Raw genomic sequence first — 22025 nt, forward strand, 5'->3', positions numbered from 1 at the left:
TACGCAACAAGCGTGAATATGTCATGATAGTAAATATTTGTAAATATGGCAAGGCTGCAAAAAAAATAAACCAAGTAACATTTAGCCTTACCTATTGTAATCGTGGAAAAAACCAATTACGTAATTCTAGATACTCATATCGTGTAGGCTATGGATCATCTTAATCTGCCTGTGCATCATTAGTTCTAGTGTTATGGCATCGATGATAGTCGCCATAAATAACGGTAATTAAAGCACAGTTATCAGCTGGGATATCAAAGATTTAGTGCCCTTGCGGGCGTGTTAATTAAATAAAGCTAAGCGATATGATGATCAGATTTCGATTAACATGTTTCTGTCGAGTAGCAAAAAATAATTAAATTAAGTGCACGCAATAAAGCTTTTAAAGAGGCATATTAATGTTTAGTCTGTTACATAAGCATTGGCTAAATTATAATATTAATGCTAGATTATAAAAATAAAATAGCGAATGGAGACAGTTAGCTTTTACTAGCACTTAGTTTTAAATAAAGACTACGATTAAACCAAGGTTTAATTGCCAAATCAAACACTTGGCGTGGAGAAATTTGTTCGGCGCTTAAGAAATCCAATCAGAAAGCCAATCAGTAAAGCGAAACTGTAAAAATGCAAATCAGCTGATCGCAGCGCACGCTAAAAAGCTCTCGTTTTGTAGATCAACGTCATCAATCGAAACGGAACGAATTGTCGAACTGACCGAAGGTGATAACCGGGTCTGGAGCAACAAAACACCTAACAACGGCGACAACGCCAGCAGCAGCAGCGGCAGCAGCAGCAGCAGCGACAGCGGCGACGCCGCCAGCAGTCAATGTCAGAACGCGAAGCGGCCGCGTTGACAACGGAGCTGCTCTAGAATCGCTCTGCCAGCTGCCAACTTACAGCTTACAGCTTACGCAAAGCGAACGCGGCTAACGGCAAAATAAAACAACAACAACAACAACAAGTCAATCGACGCGTCAATCAAACGCATATCAATCAAACGTAATATGTGCGATCACAACAAGTGTCGGTGCCAACAACAATAGCAACAAAAGTGAGCAAAATCAAAGCAAAGCACGCGTTCACCAGGTGTCGCAGGTGTGGCTAAAGGGAAGAGTTGTTCGCTTGTGTTTCAGCTTTTATATTATTCGGATGTTTTTGACGCTGTTGTTTTAATTATATTTAAATGCAAGTAAATTATGTGCTGTAATTACAGGCTCGGAAATTGACTTTAAACAAATATACACAACAAAATAGATAACAACTAATGAGTACTCTGAGTACTCTGAGTACTTTGTATATTCGACGAGTATGTGCTACATTTGTTCAAGCAATCACACAAAATATTTGCCTCCACTCAATTTTACATTCATTAGATGTGATTTGTTTTGAATATTTTCTTGTTTTTAAGGCTAAATAATATTGATTTTTATGCACAAATGTTTAACTAAAGTGCAGCTGCTGCAAATGTATCTCATTTGGCAAAAGCGAAGAGAGTTACTTTTTGTTAAATGGACTTTCTTTGAGTATTAATTTGTGGGCACAACAACAAAGGTCTCCGTTTTGAAGACCTAAAGATACTTTTTTCCCACCGACTGCCCATATCTGTTTCAAGTACACGAGGGGGAAGTTAAGCTTAGTTCTTCAGGCCTAAGAGTTAGCTTTAACTGTTGACTATTGAACACTTAATGAGGTAATTAAACAATATCAAAACTTTAGCAAGCACTTATAGACATCCGAATTCCTTATAAAACAACAGCCATAAGAAACGCAAATAATCTTATCGATAAGAGCTGACAAATGTGAATAAATATGTGGAATTTACATTGTAATAAATCAGAATTATATTGCTTATATAGAATGAGAAAATCGCAAAAAAATAAATAAAAATTGAATATACAATCCTCTGGTACCATTATATTATATATAATATATTACCCTATGCCGCGTTAAATTGAAACGCAACCCAAAAAAAAAAAATGGAAGCGTCAACAATAACATTTTATTGGCGATTTAAAAGTTCTTATGTACGAACATGAAAAAAATAAAAACTTAATGGAATCGAGAATTATTTAAAGAAACAATGTATATATAGCATGCGAACGACACACATTTGTATAATGCAGTTTTTTTTGCTTGTTTTTTATACATATGTATATATTTTTACATAAACTCCCAAAGCAAAACGAAAAGGCATTATTTTCCGAGTATTTGCGGCTTATTATCAGCGCGCGGATGAAGTGAAAAAAATAAAATAAAAACCGGCTAAAACCGCTTTATTCTCGATTTGTTCTTGTTACTCTTAACAAAAATGCTCTATGCAAATTCCAGAAGTTGTTTAAGGGCCATGGGTTGCTTATTTCCTATTTGTGCAAAAATAAATACGCCTAGGTTCATAAATCTTTCAGCCATGTTGCTGACAAAAGATTAAAGCATTTTAATAAATCTTTGTAGCTAAACATGCTCCAAGTATTTTTATTATTAGGAGATCGTAAATCAAAACGAATTTGGCCACTTGGCTTTGGGACTCCTGGGCTACTCGGTTTTGGGCATGGCGATAAGACCTGCTAGAGTAGGAAAAGGCCTCGTGAACTAAACAAATTATTGCACTAAGATAAAAGCGTACATAAACTGTTTTCTAAATGTTCTCGCTGTGCTATACGATATCATTCAGAGTGAGTACGCAAGCTGTTTTTACACAGCTCAGCATTGTTGTGGTTATAAGGTTAACATTTTTACATATATTATGGTTTGTTTTTACTGTCACAAATATGTGCTAAGCAATCACTCTAGTTCTTAACTGCGCTTGTAAAAAATACAAATTTAATGGAGCACAATCTCGTCTATACTTTTACTTTCCAACGTTATCTTCGCTTGCCACAAACAACAATAACAGGACCTTTTGGTGAAAACTTCCTAATACAGTATGCCTGTCTCTCTCTCACGATAAATCTCCATTTTGTTTTAGTTGCCTTCAGACAGTACATTTTACTCATTTATCGGTAATCCTGTTTATTAGTGTAAGCTTCACACACACACACGCAACCCGCGAGCGCAATGCGCTCTCAATTTACACTCTCTGCATTTTCGCACTCACTCTCCAACGCGCACAACTCTGTCTTTCTCTCTCTAACAAACATCAAACATGTTTTGCATACCAAGTCACAGCACATTTACATGTGTGGGCGATCGTTGGGTGGCGTGTGTAGAGAGTGAGGTGAGTGAGGAGTGCTGCTTGCCCATGCATAATTTAATTAGCTTAGCTAATAAAGCGGTTCATATTCTGTTATTTACAACAGGCTATTTATATTTTTATCATTTCAGGCTAGAACAATAAATAGCCATCCGATGTGACCACCTAATAATGAGCACGGCTAATTAAATTTCCAAAAAGGGTAGTTGCTAATTTCTGTCTGCAGTTGCCGTTAATCCAGCGCACAGATAAAGCAGATAATGAAACTGTGATACATTTGGCAGTTTCGGTTGTCGCCGTTGTTAATTAAGCCTTCACACGCTCAAGTGCGCCACTTCAAATAGAACGCATAACGCCACACCACCCCGCGCTACACTATCGCATTTCGAAAGAGGCAACAACAAAAAGAAAAGGAAGCAGACCAAGAGGAACAACAACAACAAGTCAGTAGCGCACAAAGCTATCACCGGCAGTCGCAGAAGTCCCCGTCGCCGTCGCAGTAGCAGAGCGGCAACAACAGTTTTGCAAAGCATAAACGCTGTCAACGCCGCAGTCGTAGTGAGCTGCGCCGCTGCCGCTGCAAGCTTAACGCATTTTTCTGTTATTGTTCGTAGAGAAACTTTTCGTGCGCGACTGCGCGCGATCGTCGGCTGCACTCCCGCACAGTGCGCCCAACTTAACTCACTCGAGTCGCAGCAGCGCTTTGTGATGCGTTGGCGTCGCTGCCGCTGCAAAGGAAGTCGATCTTGTGACTTGTGCTTGGTGCAACAAAAGTGCAGCTAATTGAATTTAATGCACAAGCAAAAGGAATTTGATTTCATTTTCACATGTGACGCATACGCAGAGCCCAGCAGAAGCGAACGCAATGCGGAAAGAAAACGCGAGTGACAATCGAAGCAACAGCAGAAACCGCACAACAAGCGAATCTGCACAGTGTATGTGAATGCAATGCCAAAATAAACAAAATAAATTAAGTGCAAATACAAAACAATATAAATTAACTACATATTACAGCGACACATTAACATTCAAGTCGTCAGCTTTTTATTGTGATATTGCAACTTGTTAAACGAAAACTCAAACATGAAGATAAATAAAAACGGACACGAAGCTCTGCTGCTGGTGCCCTCGCCGAACCACACGTTGCCCGTGCGCACGTGCTCCAATGCGTCCTCGCTGCGCTTCAATATGGGTCATGAGCGCGACAAGAGCCCGGATGGTTCCGAGGAGGGCCTAGGCTATACGCACACGCTGGTAAGTTTCAAATAAAGGACAGTCTTCGGCCTGAACCTATTTAGAAAGAAAACCCTGTATATGTATATTTACTTTATCGTCCGACATTAAAGTATTATTCTAGCATTTCAGCAAAGCCAAACTTCAAATGAATATCAATTAATTCTAAGAAATTCCCAAAGAGAAGCAAGAATCTTGAATCCATTTTTTACATCTCTAAATTGCAAGGTTTTTGTGTTATCTGCTCTATATATTATAACATATATTTCCTACAAATAATTCTTATATATAACTTGCACCGATCCCTTCAACAAAGTCAGTCATTGTTCTCCATATTCTATATATACGTTATGTTATATATTTTATAGATTTGTAATCGTATTGATTTTGGTTTTGCATTGCGATCACATGACAGCCCGATCATATGTACGAAGATCGAGCACCTGATCTGGCTAGGCCAGCAAGACAACCAGTTGAGTTAGGACGTTATACATGTATGTGGTAAATATGTTGTACTACAGGTGTGGGCACATCACAGCGTTGTCTGACTGCGGTCAGGTTTGTTTTTACACTCCATACCTGTTGATAGGCTTAACGTATTTCATTTTAAATACGCATTAGACTCATTGAGTTTTTTTGCATACCTAATTATTGGGAATTTACAAGGGAATCCCCTAAGCATTTTGTTGGCAATAACAAGATAATTTGAACTTTGAATCTGTATATACATACATATATAATAATATTCCGAATTTCTGCCTTGTCATCGAAAGCTTTCGTTGATACTGTTTTGGTCTTTTTTGTTGCTTTTTTGACTCTAAATGCTGACGGCATGGCATTCAACACTTTGTTGTTATACCCTGTTAACAAATTTAGTGCGCAAAGGGTATCTTCTGCATTAGTAAGCAATTTGACTTGAAAATAGCTATAAATCTATCCATCTAGCTAGTTATAACAAATATGGTATCTAGATACTCTACAATGATTCGTGCCTCGGAACTGAGGCAGAACTGAGTACAGGGCATCTTCCAGTCTGTATACACATACTTTCTAAACTAAATTTGCGTCATCGAAGCAAACGCACATAAAAAATTATGAATATAATTTTATTTAATTTTCTACAAATGGTGGGATGGGCGGCTGTGGGGGTGGCGCCCCCTTTGAAGTCGCTTGACCTTTGCTGCGAGTGGGTCGCCAATTTATCTGTTTGCCTTAAGAATTTTATTCGTAAGCGTTTTGCGTGCGATAAGAAGCAATTAGCGTCTGCGAGTTGCCCCCCAAAACAGCAAATATTTATAGAGCAAACATTTACACAGATCTTTGGCGAGCTCAGATGCTTCTTGAAAGCTGCCAGAGATCTTTCCTGCAGTTCAAAGGCAGATAAAATGGCACACGCTAATGGAAAGATATGGGATTATATTCATAATATATGTACGCATCTGGGTCTTATGTCTTCTTAATGTCAATTTCAACAAGTATTTTATAAATGTACAATATGGTAACAGACGGACTTTAAGCACATTGCTCACACTTTCGTACATAGTATTAATAGAAATTTTTAACTGATTGACGGGCAAATTTTTCGCAGTTTTATACAAATTACCCAAATTTTTGCCACTCATAAATTGTTTCAAACTTATTTTTTGTTACGCTTACCGATTGAATTCTAATTGATTGATTGATTTAGCACAATGATTGAAATATCACAATTATCGTTTAATGAGTAAACAAAGGTAGCTAAAGAAAACAACCATATGATTAGTTTTTATTTTACCTCGAAAGGAACTGGGCTTGGCCTATTAATTAGTCGCTGGGCATATAAAATGTTTACTTTTCCCGTAAGCTCCACTGATAACAGCCATTGCCGTGGCTCATTTATCAATTATTTGGCATTAGCTGGAGAATCCAAATTGTTGTTCAATTGTAGTTTTAATGAGTTAAGGTATTTGAATCGGTTATTTGGAGATTTGCTGCTTGACTTGTTTTAACCTGCCGACAACTGCGCTTGTAAGTCTAAAAGCTGTTTAAATATGTAAAAGATCATTATTATATTTGCCGCCTATTGACAAGGCCTCTGAAGAGATACAATCAATATGTAATTAGGTTAACATTTTTGTGAGCAAATGTTTGCACTCAACTGGGCGTATGGGTAATATTTGACGCCTAATAAGTAGAGGGGCAAAGACCTATATGTATAATATGTAGAGGAGAATTGTTAACTGCGGATTGTCTCATACCAAAAACTGAATACCCTTTAATACACTAACATACAACAGAGGTTGATTTTTCGCACAAACGAATTTCGTTTAACGGGACGTATGAGTAATGTGCAAGTCGCTTACCCAAGTTCGTTCAGATTCATCCCCAAAACCTAACAACGTTTACTAATTAATTATTGAATAATTAACCCAAGGCCACAAAATTACACTTTTGTACACATTTGTAATTAGCACCTGCGGAGATGCACATAAATAAATGCCAGTCGCGATAGCTAAAAAAATGGTTACATTTCTGTATTGAGATATTTCTTTGTATGTATATATGTACTAAGTAATATTTATTTTTGTAATTATAGTCAAATGAAGCAAAGTATAGAATACTCTTAAAGCAAAATATTGCTTAATAAATTATATAATTAAATCTAATTATAAACTGATCTAAAGACCAAGGCCAAAAACGTGAATATCGAGCTTGAACTCTGAACACAGCCTTAAGCTAAAGGTGTGGCAATTATAGTGCTATATACTAGACTAATTATTAAACTAAGCACAATATTTTTTAGTTGGGCTTACCTAAAGACCACGACTTGTTATGATTCATATAGAGAGAGAGAAGCAAGCTTGAGCTGTGGACACCGCCTTGCTAAATCCTTCGACAAAAAGCTTTGTGGTTAATATTTAAATCAATTAATACTTTTTTCTAGCCCATTTAGCTATTGTATCTTAGATTATCGGTGTCGGCTATCGGCACTGCGGTCTGAGCCATCATCAATCAAATGGGCTTTGCTATCGCCCCGGCACTTTGATTTAGTGCCGGGATCGATGGGGCGTAAAATCCGAATAGATTTGATTTCTAGCGTTCAATTGGCGGCCCGGACCGCTGCTGCATTCATTGATTATGAATTTTTATGGCCGGTTTATTGTTAAATACAATTAACAATGTGCTTTATTGTGGGGGCCTTAAAAGCTGTCGACAGCCAGTTCGCCGCGTTCGGCTGCCAAACAGTTGGCACGGGCCATAAATGTGAATTGTGCTTGGGATAATATTGTGTTCCATGCTATTTGAACTTACATAAGTTCAAATTTATCTCGTGCATCTATGCAAATATTACATGATCACGGTATTTGTTTAGCGATCGCATTCTGAATTTTTAATTAATTTTCCTTCTTCTGTTCGGCTTTTGAGTTTTGCACAGGTGTTGTTCTTGTTGCTGTTATTCACGCCTTTATCTTGGCCGGAATTTGGGGGTGGGAGGGCGTCAAAATTGGTTTCCGCGGCAGCGCCCAAAGATGCCGTGTTCTTTAGTTGCCGCCCAATTGTTGCCAGATCCACTTTGCGTTGTGGTCCAAATTCAATATTTCCATACAAGTATAAAAAGTAATACAAGACTAAGCTGTGCCATGTTTAACAGAAATCGTAAGGTTTGTTAACTAACAAGAACAATTTTATTAATTCTTAAAAAAAAAAAAAAACAAAAGCAATACATTTTATATAGACAGCACGACCTTTATTGCCGGAGAATTTCTTTGAAATTCCAAATTGAATTATGATCAAAATAAAGTCTGAAACAATCGTAAAATAATTTTGCAACATTTGTTTACATTCGCTTTTAATAATTAATCGCGTTATTCGATTAAATACCACAGCTTTAAATTAAATTCTTATAATTGCAATACACTACAATTTTTGAAAAATCTACAATTCATAAATTTTTAAAAAATATATAAATATTTCATTACCTTAGACAGAATAAAAGCCTTTCAAGATTTTCCTTTTAAAATATGCAAAACAATTTTGTATATTCTAAAAAGCTAAATACATAAATATATATATTAAATATTATATATTTTAATTGATAAAATTGATCAAATTCTTAAAAATCTGCTCAACACTGAGTACATAAAAAAAAGCACAGCTTGCCTGCTTGATATATTTATTTTATTTACGAAATAGAAATCGTTTTGCCTGCTTAAAAGTTATTTATTCAATTTAAAATAATAAAAACTTGTTGCTTGCTCTTTTCTGGCTTAGCTTTGCGAGCTTACAGAGTTCTTTATAAGAGATCTATATAATGAAGAGATCTTAATAACATTAATCTCTGTAATCAATTTTGTCGTTCACTTAAAACTTAAGATTGAATCAATCGATTTTATCAGCGCTCTCAGATCGCTTATCAACAAAGTTTTCAGCGCAGCGCTCTTAATTTACGCTCTCTTTGATTCTCTTAACAAACGAAATTTTAAAAAGCTTTCAATTAAATTGACGCATTTTAAAGCGACCCAAACAAAGCTGTAGAGCACTAAATTAAAAATTAAATGCAGGCAACTTTCAGCTGTTGTAAAATATATAAAAATATATAATCAAATAAATATTTCAAAAATATATAAGTACTGTGCTTGGTGCTTATCTGCGATATGTGTCCAAAACTGATTTATGCATGTAATAGAAGTGGCAGGCTATTCAATTTGAAGCCCCTTAATCTGAATTTATGTTCACGAAACTTAACAACTACGACAATAATAAAATAGTTGTTGCACCGCTCAGGTAATATTAGCCTTATTAAACTAGCAGAATTTCAAATACACGGTATCCTTTTTTATATAAAGAATTTACTAAGAGGGACATTATTTATTATTTTAATTCTATATTAACTTATTATATTTAACCTCTACAATATCATTTATCTAATGAAAAATTTTCCCTATATGCCTCCATCTCATATATTTTTTTCATTTTAATTTATTCGTATTGTTTGTAATTTGTTATTTTTCGGGCTTTTCTAGTTACCTACTTGGCCATATTCCTATATCCACCACTTCCGTAAATAATTGATTTGTTGCACTTCTTCTTTGCATAACTTCCTTAAACGTTTTACTGGCTTCCCTTTTTATGGGTGACATGGGAATGCCCTTAAGTCCTTTAAGAATAAGAGCAACATATTTTAAATAGGTAGTTAAGGTACTTGTAATCCTCGGCGATCTCCCATAAATCTGCGACAGTGTATTCAACCTAGTTAGGGTTAGGCATATCATTAATGCCGTCATTTGAACGGGCGTCGTACTAAATTGAGCAACTCAATCAAAGCGAAACTTTGCACTGCGTTCACGACACTTACTTACAGAGAAACAAAAAGCAGAAAAGATACATTTGTATCTGAGAAAATGCCGCATAGAAAATCACAAACATGTGACTCCGTGCCATGTGCATAATCCACCTACACATAACTGTAGAAAACACTTGAAGAGATTAAAGCAAGATGATGTCGTCGAAAAGTCAGCTCAATTTGAGCTCTTTAAGTGACATGGCACAGTGGGGCAAGTCGCAAGAACTAATCGAACTGTAAAATTAGGTGCTCGGCTAACCACATGCCGGCACTGTGCAGCATTCACTTTATCATAATCAAAATCATATTTTGCCAAAGCAGCTGTTTGCAATTGCTTTTGTCCCACTGTGCGTCGTGGCTTGTTGTCAACCCAACAGACTCATTTTCACTTTTGCTCTAGCACTGGCGGCACAAATTATTAAATTTATGAAATTTTATTGATGTCTTACACACAAACTTTGAACGCTCGAGTGCGGATGGTTGTGCGGGTGTGCGGGTGTGCGGGTGTGTGTGTGTGGGAATGAGGGGAGCCGTGGGCAAATGCAAGTGGCTTCTAAGCACTTGAGACTGTAAGCCCGGGTCCCAGACTACTACGAGTACACTGGTATTGGTGTGCTAAATTCCGTAAAGTCTTGAGCCTAAACGGGACAATATCGTCGAGTATGCTAAAGATTCAGTTGAGTTCTAAGCTCGGTGCGAGTCGCACGCAGCAAAAAGTATCTGGCGGATACAAAAGTGCAATAGATACAATCAGGACGGGAAGCGCTCAATTAATGCAATTGCATAAGCTGCGCGCTTTGGTAGAAAATATCGTAAACTGATTAGCCCGTTAAGGCTTTTAGCCATGGCAATAGCCACGCTCGGTCACCCAGACTGTTGATTAGTTCCTGGCTCGTTTTTCGTATCGATATCGCGGCACTCTCTGCTGCCTACTTATACACACACACACACACACACACACACACACACACACACACCAAATAGGCACCATGGTGTACTTTGCCACTCGCGACAATCGTGATCGGAACGGCAAAGCCAAAGCCAAAGCCAAACAGCAAGTCGAACGCATCATACACGATGAAGAGTTTGGCGAAGAGAATGTCGAGCTGGTCGATTCCGAGTGGGCCGATTTTGAGAAGTTCATTCGTCAGTTGCGCCAGCGACGCAACAGCAACATATCCATGGAGGTGGAGCTGCGTCATGTTCCGCGTCATCCCAAAGTCAAGTCGCAGGCATTCTATCCCTGTCCGCCGCCGGCCGAGAATGGGCCCGACTCCGACTCATCGGACGATGATGATCCGTTTGGATACATCGATACACTTGTAAGCAACACAATTTCTATCTATCATCTGTCACTGGTTCTGGCAGGTTCAGTTCTATAGTGCACAAACTGTTGTTAATCTATTCCATTAAGACATCCGTTTTAGTGATAAGATTTCTCGACCTACATATATGTAGCTTACCTAGTAACGAGTCCAACAAGAGCGTTATCTTTATATCGATCATGAGTGGCCTATGCACCACGCAATCCAATCAACAATCATGTCTGGTTATAACCAGGCTATATATCAATTTAATTGATCTTGTTCAGTTTAACAATATGTGATTTGTATAATCATAATTATCGGTATCAGACAGCAAATGGGAAAATCGTTTAAATTTCTTTGCATAGACTCAATAACCATAAGAAAAAGCGGAATTTCCAGAACCACAAAACGTACAAAGATTAAATTGTATGCACTAAGACGTTCATCATAAACTGGGTAAGAAAAAATATTAGGAGCATTTTCTAAAATATATTAACAAGGCATTCAGAAAATTTCCAGAATATGATTCCTCATTAAATTTGGTTCAGTTTAATCTGATTAATAGAAGTTTAAAGTCTACGCAGAGCATACATTTCACATAATTTCATTATTTTTTAAAAGGTTATATTTTATCTATCGAATCTGAATTTTACACGATTTGATTTAATGAAAATAATTAAAGATTCTAAAATCGAAGCCAGATTGAGCATTAATTGTGAATTGAGAACATTCAAAGTTATTTACGAAAAGATTTTAGAATTTGTGAAAACAGGAAAATTTAATTTACAAAACATTTACATTTTTGGTACAGTCAAGAGTTAGGGTATAGAGCTTGTTGTTTTAACCAAACTCAACGTTTTCATCATTTTCTTGAGTGTTTCGATTCCCTTTTCCTATCCGAGTCTTTGTGTGAAAGCAATGAAAAATAGTGAATGGGAATGGGAAGACTAGCAAAAATTATGCTGCTATTTATAATCGGATTATAATGAATAATATTTAGTGTTAATTATAAGTTAAGAAATTATTTCAATGTAGAAGGTAGTAGGCTGCAAGGAACAGGGTGACCATGCTGCCCAAAGAATTTTTAACATTAAGTTTATTTTGAGGTTAAGAGAGCTAAGAAAACGTTATGAACAACAGTTAAAATAATGAGGAAAATTGAAGTGTTTACAGTTTAACAGAATGTAGAGAAACGCCAGCAAAAAAAAAAATAATTATTTTTTATCAAACATTCTTTACGCACACACAGTTTATTTTTATAAGTCCTATGGGATTTTGAAATAATATCAGTTTAATTGTTTTGAAATTTATTAAGAATTAAGAAACTTAAGCTTCCAACAAGTGGCAAGAACTCTTGAGAGCTTTCTAAACATTCTAACAATTGAGATTTTGTCAGCATAGCTGGTTACCCTGGCCCATGCAAAGCGTTGAAAGAAAATTTTCAATAATTTTTCACACAAACGGAAAAGCTTGAGAGCGTCCGTTTTAGTTTGAAAAAAGTTTTCACAAAGTTTAGAACGTTGTGTGAATGTCGGACAAACACGCGTAAATCAATAGAAAAAACTAAGAAAGAAATTATAATCGATGTGAAAGTGTATGGAAAAATATTTATAAATATTAATTGATATTTATCCATAAATCAAAATTGTGCGTTCGGGAAAAATCAAGTGAAAAATTATGGTGCATCAATAATATAATTAAAGGCCGAGCAGCGTTGTAAATATGTTAAAAATAAATTGCAATAAAAATTACAACTGTTGACGGGACGGGCCTCAAGGGCAGCGACATGTAATTCCGACGACTTGCAATGAGAGATATCAACTGAGCAGAAGAAGAAGAAGAAGCACAACAACAACAACGATAACAACAACATCGGCGAAAACTAAAAATAATTGGCAACAAAATGCGAAACAGAAATTCGGCCAACAGCCGCAGGCATGTCAAAGGCCGCAATACGGATCTATGCGACTGACACAAAACACGCTTGCAGCAGCAGCAGCAACAAAAACAGCAACAACAACAACAACAACAACGAGAACAACAAGAGCACGATCAAATATAGAACAATCAGATTCGTCAATTCGAATTGCAATTCGCAACGTATTTGTGTGCGGTAGTCAAATCGGTTTGCTTCATGTTCAACAACAGTCGCACTCACCAGGATGAGTACATTCGGGAATACGCCTTTGAGCCGGAGCTGCTGATTAATCGCGCGGATTATCTGCGCGAAGAGGAGCTTGCCCACAAGTTAGCCTCCACGCCCGTCCGCCTGCGCTGGGATGAGGCCATTGCCAAACAGAAGCAACAACAGAAACGGAAACCCAAACCCAAACCCGCCGAAACAGTCAGCGATGACAAGAATCAAATTGAGTTCGAAATTGAGGCTTTCTACTATGTAAGCATATGAATTAAAGGATTTAGGTATGAGTCGGTTAATAGCCAAGCCGGTTCGAACCTGAATTTTCTGAGCTGTATTAGAAGCTTTCATTAAAAAATACTTTTACAAATTGTATAACATTTGTGTATACAATATTTAATGCAAAATTCGATAAATGAAACTGAGTAAATATAAAAAAAAGCGACATTTATTTTTTTTAAGAAAGTATGGATGTGCTCAACACTGTTAAAAACTAGCTTTACGCTGAGATCGCACTGGTTCGAATCATACATAGAATAGAGTATTATCTAGTCAAAGCGAAGACACATCGCATATTCCCAGCCAAAGCAGACCTTCGCCCAGACCTCTGGGAAATTAGCGTCGCTCTTGATTTTTGCTTTCTTTTTTTTTTTTTGCCTACATTTTCTTTTATTTTCTTATAATTTTCTTTGGTTCTTGCTGGTTTTTCTTGTCGCATGCCTGAGCAATTTTTATTTATTTATGTAGTTCATTTTTGTTTTGACCGTGGCAAATGTCTTAGACACCTTTCGAAACATATTTTCGGATTGCATTTCGAATGGGTTTTACTTGAAGCACTCGCGGAATGAAACAACTATTTAAATTTTTTAATGAGAGATTAAAAACTATCATGTATATTCAGAGAACACAAGTTGATGCAGACTTTAAAAATTAAAAACTGATTTTAGGTACAGATTAACAAATATTTATAATAAAATATAACTAAAATAATGGCCGACATATTTTTCTTGTAGTTTACTTTAAAAATGAATTTGTTGAACATTTTTGGTAACAAATAGAGAAGGTTATTTCAATTTTGAAAAGATATCATGTTTGTTATAAATTGTTGACAGCATTCTTACCTCACCTTTTTGCTCTTTAAGTAGAGTTAGCCAAATGATTTTTCCTCTATTATGACATATCCTAAAAAGACTTGAAAGCGCTTTTATCTGGCTTATCATTGTCGACCTCTTTGGAAATGCTAAGGTTTTCTTTTACTTTGTTATTGTTATGGGAATTTCCGTGCATGAAAAATCGTTTCATGACGAAAATTCTTTGCCCATGGGATATGTTCTCTTTCTGTGTGTTTGTTGCTTTGTTTATTTTAAAAGATGAGAGTTTTTTAAGTTATTTATATTGTATATTGGACTCTTGCCTGGTGCCAAACTGATCAACAAGTGAAACGAATGCGTTAGTAAGTGTTTGGCATTCTTGGAGGATGGTGAAAAATGTCTATTTATTTGTACGCTCAATCTCCATATAAAATTAAGCAAGCGCATAAAGACGTGTAATAGATATAGAAAAAATATATAGAATATATACTATAATGCTTTTTTTTATATTTATGCACAGATGTATGGTCGTTACACGAAAGATCTAGGAGAATTTGCTAAAGATGAAGCCCGAAAACTCAAACTACTCGAAAAGCGACGAAAGCAAGAAGATAAACAAAGGAATAAGGTAAATTTTAAATATATGAACATTGTTCAAAGACTTTATTTGTTTAATCATGTGACAATTCACATAATATTCAATGCAAACGTAATGAGCAATATATAAATACTTAAGGTAAATCTCTTGTTTGTATATAGAATATATAATCTAAAATATAAATTCATTTGACATCATGTTCAATGGCGACCAAATTATGCTAACTACTCGCATTCATGAATTCATGAACGCCATTTTGATTCAGCACACAAAAATAATTTGGCATCCATCCCAATAGACAGACCCATCGACAGTAGTAGCTATATTATAAATACACAAGCAATATCCATATAACACATAGTTTGAGAGCATTTCGAGTGCATCGGTTTATAAAGCAGCAGTGCTGGGAAATATTTACAGGAATTGCTGGGCAAGCGAGCGACGCGTATAAAGCGCATCTCATCATGGGTCTGGAAGCATACACTGGCACGCCTGGGCGAGGACTGGGTGTTCCTAGCCCTGCTCGGCATCATAATGGCCCTGCTCTCCTTCATCATGGACAAGGGCATATCGATATGTACAAATGGTAAAAGCGCATCACAAGTCAACCTATAGTTGAGCCCTTCGCCTTTTTAGGCACTAACTATTTTGGTCTGATATCATTTTAGCTCGTATTTGGCTCTATCGCGATCTTACCTCACAGCCCTTCATACAGTATATTGCTTGGGTCTCATTGCCGGTCTGTTTAATATTATTCTCAGCCGGCTTTGTGCATCTAATCGCACCACAAAGTATAGGTAAGTGCCCAGCTATCTATGCTAAGTAGACTTTGGTATTTAGTTTTGTTCCTCTTTTAAGTAAACAGTATTTGGTAGTTTTTGTTAACAGTATATTTCGTATATTCGAGAGTATTTTTTGTGTTTTATTTAACTAATCTGCCGAACACGAAAGTAGTCTAGTTTATAGCTCTAGAATGAATTGATATATTGTAGTTATTTGGGTTTTCCAATGCAAAAACTAACTACAAAACTGAAAACTATATTAATTTTTTTACTTACTTACTTACTTCGATGGTTGTCTAGGTTTTAGTTAGTAAGACCAATTTATACAGATTCAAGTGTTTCGGAAGATGTGTTTATCTAAATCATTTTTCAACAATTCGAACCCCTCAAAATATTCTCTTTGGGTTTATGCATCCAGTTACCAGCTTCTTTGATACCTCAATGTTATATATATATATTTATCTGTTTTCCAAGGCATAGATTACCATAGATTACCCTGTACCACTGCACTCCGGCAGCTGCCCACACCAAGCACACTTGGCACTTCCAATAACTGATATATCCCCTGTGTCTATATGTTATATACTCGAATTGAACACCTTATAAAAGAATCAAGAATAATATATTTCTGTACATACCCAAGCACTATGCATATGCTCAATGCAAATTTCACATACATATTGTATTGTATTGTATTACCCTAACTGTGTCTAGGTTCCGGTATACCTGAAATGAAGACCATTCTGCGTGGCGTTGCGCTGAAAGAGTATCTCACATTTAAGACATTAGTGGCCAAGGTAATTGGTTTAACGGCAACTCTGGGCAGCGGTATGCCATTAGGAAAGGAAGTAAGTATGAAAAATTGATGCTAGCTTAAAAAGCGGCACACACACACACACACACACACACATACGAACACACTCACAATGTTTGGAAAACTCTTAAAAAAGTTTAAAAAAAAAACTACTAACTTCGTCTCTAGGGTCCCTTCGTACATATAGCAAGTATTGTAGCACAATTATTAAGTAAACTCGTCACATCATTCCAAGGCATCTATGAGAACGAGTCCCGCAACTCTGAAATGCTGGCGGCGGCCTGTGCCGTCGGTGTGGGCGCCTGTTTTGCCGCGCCCGTTGGTGGTGAGTACAGGAGAGATCGATTAGATCCTCATTGATTAGCTGAGTAACAGCAGAAAAAAAAAACCGAGCAAAACGATCCACCTGCAGGCGTTTTGTTCAGCATTGAGGTAACCACAACCTATTTTGCGGTGCGCAATTATTGGCGCGGTTTCTTTGCGGCTGTCTGTGGTGCCACGGTTTTTCGACTGCTCGCCGTTTGGTTTCAAAATGCGGACACTGTGCGTGCGCTGTTTCTGACCAATTTCACCACCGAATTTCCCTTTGATCCGCAGGAGTTGTTTGTTTTTGCATTGATTGGGTGAGTCTTCAAGTGTTTATTATTAAAATTAGCATTTAAGGATTCTTGCCTTTGAACAGCTTCGTTTGCGGCTTGGGTGGCGCCACCTATGTTTGGGTGCATCGTCGCTACGTCCTTTTCATGCGCTCCAACAAACGCATGAACAAATTTCTGCAGAAAAAGTGAGTACACAAGTCATCGATTACTTATGTCAGGCAAATTTATCGATAGCTATTTAATTATCGATAGTGAGCGCTAAGAAACTGTCTCTGCATAAAGCTCCGTTACATCATTGAATTATTTAACACATGTTCATCCATTTCAGTCGCTTTTTGTATCCTGGCTTTCTGGCACTGTTGGTCTCCAGCATTTCATTTCCCCTGGGCACGGGTCAGTTTCTGGCTGGTGAGCTCAGCACACATGAGCAGGTGACACAGCTGTTCAGCAATTTTAGCTGGTCACGCGAAGATTTGACCGTGGAACAGGCTGCCGTCGTAACCCACTGGATGACCAGCTACACCAGCGTCTTTGCCAATCTGGTGATCTTTACCATCTTCACGGCAAGTATTATAAAATATATTTTGCGTATATGCACAACTAATTGAATGTTTCGTTGCGCAGTTCTTCTTTTCCATCATTGCGTCCACGATACCTGTGCCCTCGGGCATGTTCATACCGGTATTTAAAATTGGCGCCGCATTTGGTCGCTTGGTGGGCGAACTGATGGCCTCCTGGTTTCCACATGGCGTGCGCTACGGCGGTCGATTGTCACCCATTATGCCAGGTGGCTATGCCGTTGTCGGCGCAGCTGCCTTCTCTGGCTCTGTGACGCATACGGTATCCGTGGCAGTGATTATCTTTGAGATGACCGGTCAGATAACGCATGTTGTGCCCGTGATGATAGCCGTGCTGGTGGCCAATGCGGTGGCAGCGCTGCTGCAGCCCTCGATCTACGACAGTATTATACTGATTAAGAAGCTGCCGTATCTGCCTGATCTGCTCCCCTCCAGCTCCGGCATGTACAGCATCTTTGTGGAGGACTTCATGGTGCGAGACGTGAAGTACATTTGGCAAGGCATCTCCTATCAAAAGCTCAAGGAGGTGCTCAAGATCAATAAGACGCTGCGCTCGCTGCCGCTGGTCGACAGTCCGGAGAACATGATTCTGCTGGGCTCCGTTCAGCGCTACGAGCTAATCAAGATCATTGAGAAGCACATAGGACGCGAGAAGCGCATGGAGGTGGCTCAAAAGTGGCAAAAGGAGGCCGAGGAGCGGGCCCTGGAGGAGGAGAAAAAGAAGCTGGAAGCGGAGCTCAAGCAACGTCGACCCTCACGCTTCGAGGTGCTGCCCGCACCGGATATACTCAGTCTGCGTCAGATTGCCAACGATGAGATGCTGCCGCCCAAGAAGCGCGCCGAAACCATACACAGTTCCCTAACGCCACGCAAATCCATACTGAAGAAGACCAACTCCTTCAACTTGAAGACCTATGCGCCCGCCTCGCCGCACAGCCCCAGCATTACGCCCTACACCACCATCACGGGCAACTCAGAGTTCCGCATACGCTCCGCCTTTGAGGCCATATTTAAGAAGTCCACCACGCTGCAGGATGTGCAACCGGATCCGGAAATGGGCTCCATCTCGCCGGTGGCCAGCAACAATGAGATGCAAGTTCAGCGTGCGCCCAGTGCACCCAGTACACCCGGCATATCTAAGAAGGTTCAGCTGGTAAGTCCAATATCCTTTCATACTACAATCTATGGTTCCGGGGGGAGCGCACGCTTAACTACTAATGGAGCTAAGCTCCACCATGTGCTTTATCTGTTACGCTTATTTGTACAAATTTTGCATTCCAAGCAAGCACAAAACAATTGGAACTTTGTGACCGATCAGATCATGCTGGTAAGTAGCTTCTCTGAAAAAAGGAATGAAAGGAACCCTCACATTCATCTTTGGTATTCTGATGAAACTCTCTCTCTCTCTTTCTCTCTCTCTCTCTCTCTCTCTCGCCCTCTCTCTTTGCCCCTCTGTGTCTGGCATACTACTAATCCTATTCTATATCTGCAAGCAAGTAAATCCCATAACAATGCAAACGAAGGGCACCAAACAAATGGTAATATATCTTTAACTGAAGAATCTTGTTAGGATAGGCTTCACAGATATCGCTTTCAATTAAATCCGAACTCAATTCCAAATTTCTTTTGTTGACTCATAAATATTTAAGCTAATTTGTTTTTGAGTAATAGATACCTATTGTGGGCTAAAGCTAGTCAAAGAAAAATAAAATATCTATAATTTAGCCGAAATGCGACAATAATATTTAGGGATTTGTCAAATGCAATCTCTTAAGATATCTGTGACAGTCCTGAATAGTCCTGAAAGTAGCTGCAGCTCTTGTTTTTCTTTTCGCTCCGCTGCTTAGCTGTATTTGTATGCTCAGAAATCATGTGATACAAAATAATATCTATAAAATTTAACGCTTTGTGTATGCCGCCCGATAAGGATGACAAAGATGATGCCATAACAGACAATAGAGATTCGCATAAGCCAATTAATTTGCCGCTCAACGATGTGAATACAGATAAGACCTGCATTAAATACAAAACAAATAAAGTTTCAGATATTAATAGACATACCCACGAACCGGCTGCTGTGTTCCATGTTAACGAGAATCACATAGATAAACAGAAAAAGCCAAAGAAAAAGATTCAATTCAGCAGCGATGTGAGAGTCAAAGATTCACCAAATCGTAGCTATACGTTGGATAAGTTATCCGATAAGCAAGAATCAAATGAAATGGATCTAAATATAGAAGATGACGATCAGAAATCGATTGTTGACAACGAACCGAATGGAGCTAAGGTAAGTAGAGTCTGTTCCATGCAGTGTATTGTAATCCATACTAACCGATCTAATGTATATACATATATATGTCCAACATTTAACCCACAACATTTTCTATTCTCTCTATTGTTCCAATCGTAACTGTTCTTGTATACACATATATATCTCAATGCGCACACACACACACAAACAAACACAAACAAACACATTAAACAGAATACGACTATTAAAAAGACGAAATCGGTGCAATTGGTATGTATCAATAAATAGATAGACTCATCGATAAATCATATATATAAGTTGTAGCTCACATAAACGTTCACTCCTATGCATCTGCCTCTTTTAGCCTAGGGAGCGCGTCATAGACATGTCCCCGGAGGATCAGAAGCAATGGGAACTGGAAGAGATGCTTAAGCCCATCGATTTGGAAAAGACACAGATACACATTGATCCCTCGCCCTTTCAGCTGGTCGAACGCACCTCCATACTCAAGGTGCATTCACTGTTCTCCATGGTGGGCATCAATCATGCGTATGTAACAAAAATAGGACGACTTGTCGGCGTGGTAGGCCTCAAGGAGGTTGGTTCATAGCAAATATTTGAACATGCACTTTAACAGCTGATTATTAAAACCGTATTTGACAGCTTCGCAAGGCCATCGAGGACATCAATAGCAACAGCTTTGTGGCACATCCGCGTGACGACGAGATCGACTCCAAGCCAGCGGTGGAGAAGCCACTGCTCGCAGCCAGTGCCAGTGACAAGGCCGTAGACATGACCATCACTTCAATGGATTCGGCGCTTTCCAATTCCGACAATTGTTCCGACATTGAAATGGAGCATCTCAAGTCTTTGGATACGCCGGAAGTAACGCTCACAATGCCGCCAACCGATACAAATGCAAATTCAACAATACAAGACACAAACAATACACAGAACATAAACAAATCTGTTTAGGTTAAGCGAACATCTTTCGAACCACATATGTTAACTCGTTAGCCACGGCAACAATGCGTGTTTAATGCCGTTGCAAAGTCTGTAAAGATACAGTTAAACACTAAACTAAGTTATGTCATAATTAATTAATTAGCTTATCAAGTTGTTATGTATTTATATCTCGTTAGTGCATAAAGTCAAAGATATCGTGATCTATTTTTAAGTTACAAGCAATGCGAAATAAAAGTTTAACAAATATTCAAATTAATATTGAAAAAATTATTCGAAACGTTAAATTTGTCTTAATGCCTATCTGTAAACTCAAACAAAAAGACAAGGTCAAGCCTTAAACTGCGGATCGAATCAAGTTGGAACCTCGACATTGGATTCTTTTCATGCGCCTGGTTGTCCTCGAACCAAGTTTCCTTATTTATTTTTAATTTTAAAGTTAAGTTATTCTCAAGCAAAAATTAATATTTATCGAACTGGGTTAATTGCAATGCAATCTCCCGAGTTAAAAGGTATTCTGTTATATCTAAAGATAACACTTCACAAAAATACGGATTAAGATTCTGTTAAAGTTCTAGGTCGGAATCGGCCTGTTTTTAATCAAAAGGTAAGCTTATAACTCTTATTTTTATTTCAGCTATTGAGTAATTCCGGGCTTAAAAAATGATCATATTACGGCCACTTGAAATATTTAACCCAACGAATTTTGGCAACAGGTTTGCAATGAGTACATTTTACTATTTCAACTATTTCAATCAAAAGCGCTTAACCAGGCTAATTCTGTATCGAATCATAGATTAGCTTGCAATATTGTAAACAATCATTCACGAAGATGCTAAATTATTAGACCATTGTTGAATATTTGCTAATAACAAATAATTGAACTGTTAGATCTAGAACTCAAGCAAAAAATATTAAAATAATTTTAAGAAAAAATCAACTTTCCATACAAAAGTAATAGGTTTGGATTGATATAAAAATATATTGTTGAAGAATATTTGTTTAATTTAAAGTGCAAGTATTTATGCTTAAAATGTAGAGCTAAATAATGATTGGGTTCTAAAATGAAGCAGAGAGTCGAAACAGAAATGTCATACATCACTTTTTAGTCTTAAAGAATAAAAATAAAGTTTTTCAGATATATACATTCATTATAGGT

General features: G+C 37.7%; 1 protein-coding gene across 14 annotated transcripts; it reads left to right on the plus strand.

Moving 5' to 3' along the window:
- Nucleotides 1-830: 830 nt before the first annotated feature.
- On the plus strand, nt 831-21115 carry ClC-a (chloride channel protein 2). Of its 14 annotated transcripts, XM_032433556.2 has the most exons (14): nt 839-1051; nt 3322-4444; nt 14802-14909; nt 15300-15465; nt 15548-15676; nt 16376-16509; nt 16644-16800; nt 16888-17098; nt 17158-17259; nt 17403-17637; nt 17699-18805; nt 20138-20173; nt 20268-20501; nt 20567-21115. In XM_032433556.2, the coding sequence occupies exons 2-14, from the start codon at nt 4274-4276 to the stop codon at nt 20876-20878; spliced, it is 3102 nt and encodes a 1033-aa protein (XP_032289447.1). In that variant the 5' UTR covers nt 839-1051; nt 3322-4273; the 3' UTR covers nt 20879-21115. The 14 variants fall into 14 exon arrangements, 13 of the variants coding, with proteins under 13 accessions (XP_032289447.1, XP_015026107.1, XP_032289454.1 ...); XM_015170621.3 differs by lacking the exon at nt 20138-20173 and having other exon boundaries at nt 840-1051; XM_032433563.2 differs by lacking the exon at nt 839-1051 and having other exon boundaries at nt 4302-4444; nt 15281-15465.
- Nucleotides 21116-22025: the final 910 nt, after the last annotated feature.

The sequence above is a fragment of the Drosophila virilis genome, chromosome 2 (genome assembly GCF_030788295.1).
Source record: "Drosophila virilis strain 15010-1051.87 chromosome 2, Dvir_AGI_RSII-ME, whole genome shotgun sequence".
Taxonomy (NCBI): domain Eukaryota; kingdom Metazoa; phylum Arthropoda; class Insecta; order Diptera; family Drosophilidae; genus Drosophila; species Drosophila virilis.

Coding starts and splice junctions, on each gene's coding strand:
- ClC-a (XM_002056315.4), top strand. CDS start 10,736: ATGGTGTACTTTGCCACTCGCGACAATCGTGATCGGAACGGCAAAGCC. Junction 11,069..14,801: donor TTGGATACATCGATACACTT/GTAAGCAACACA, acceptor ATTTATGCACAG/ATGTATGGTCGTTACACGAA. Junction 15,466..15,547: donor CATATCGATATGTACAAATG/GTAAAAGCGCAT, acceptor ATATCATTTTAG/CTCGTATTTGGCTCTATCGC.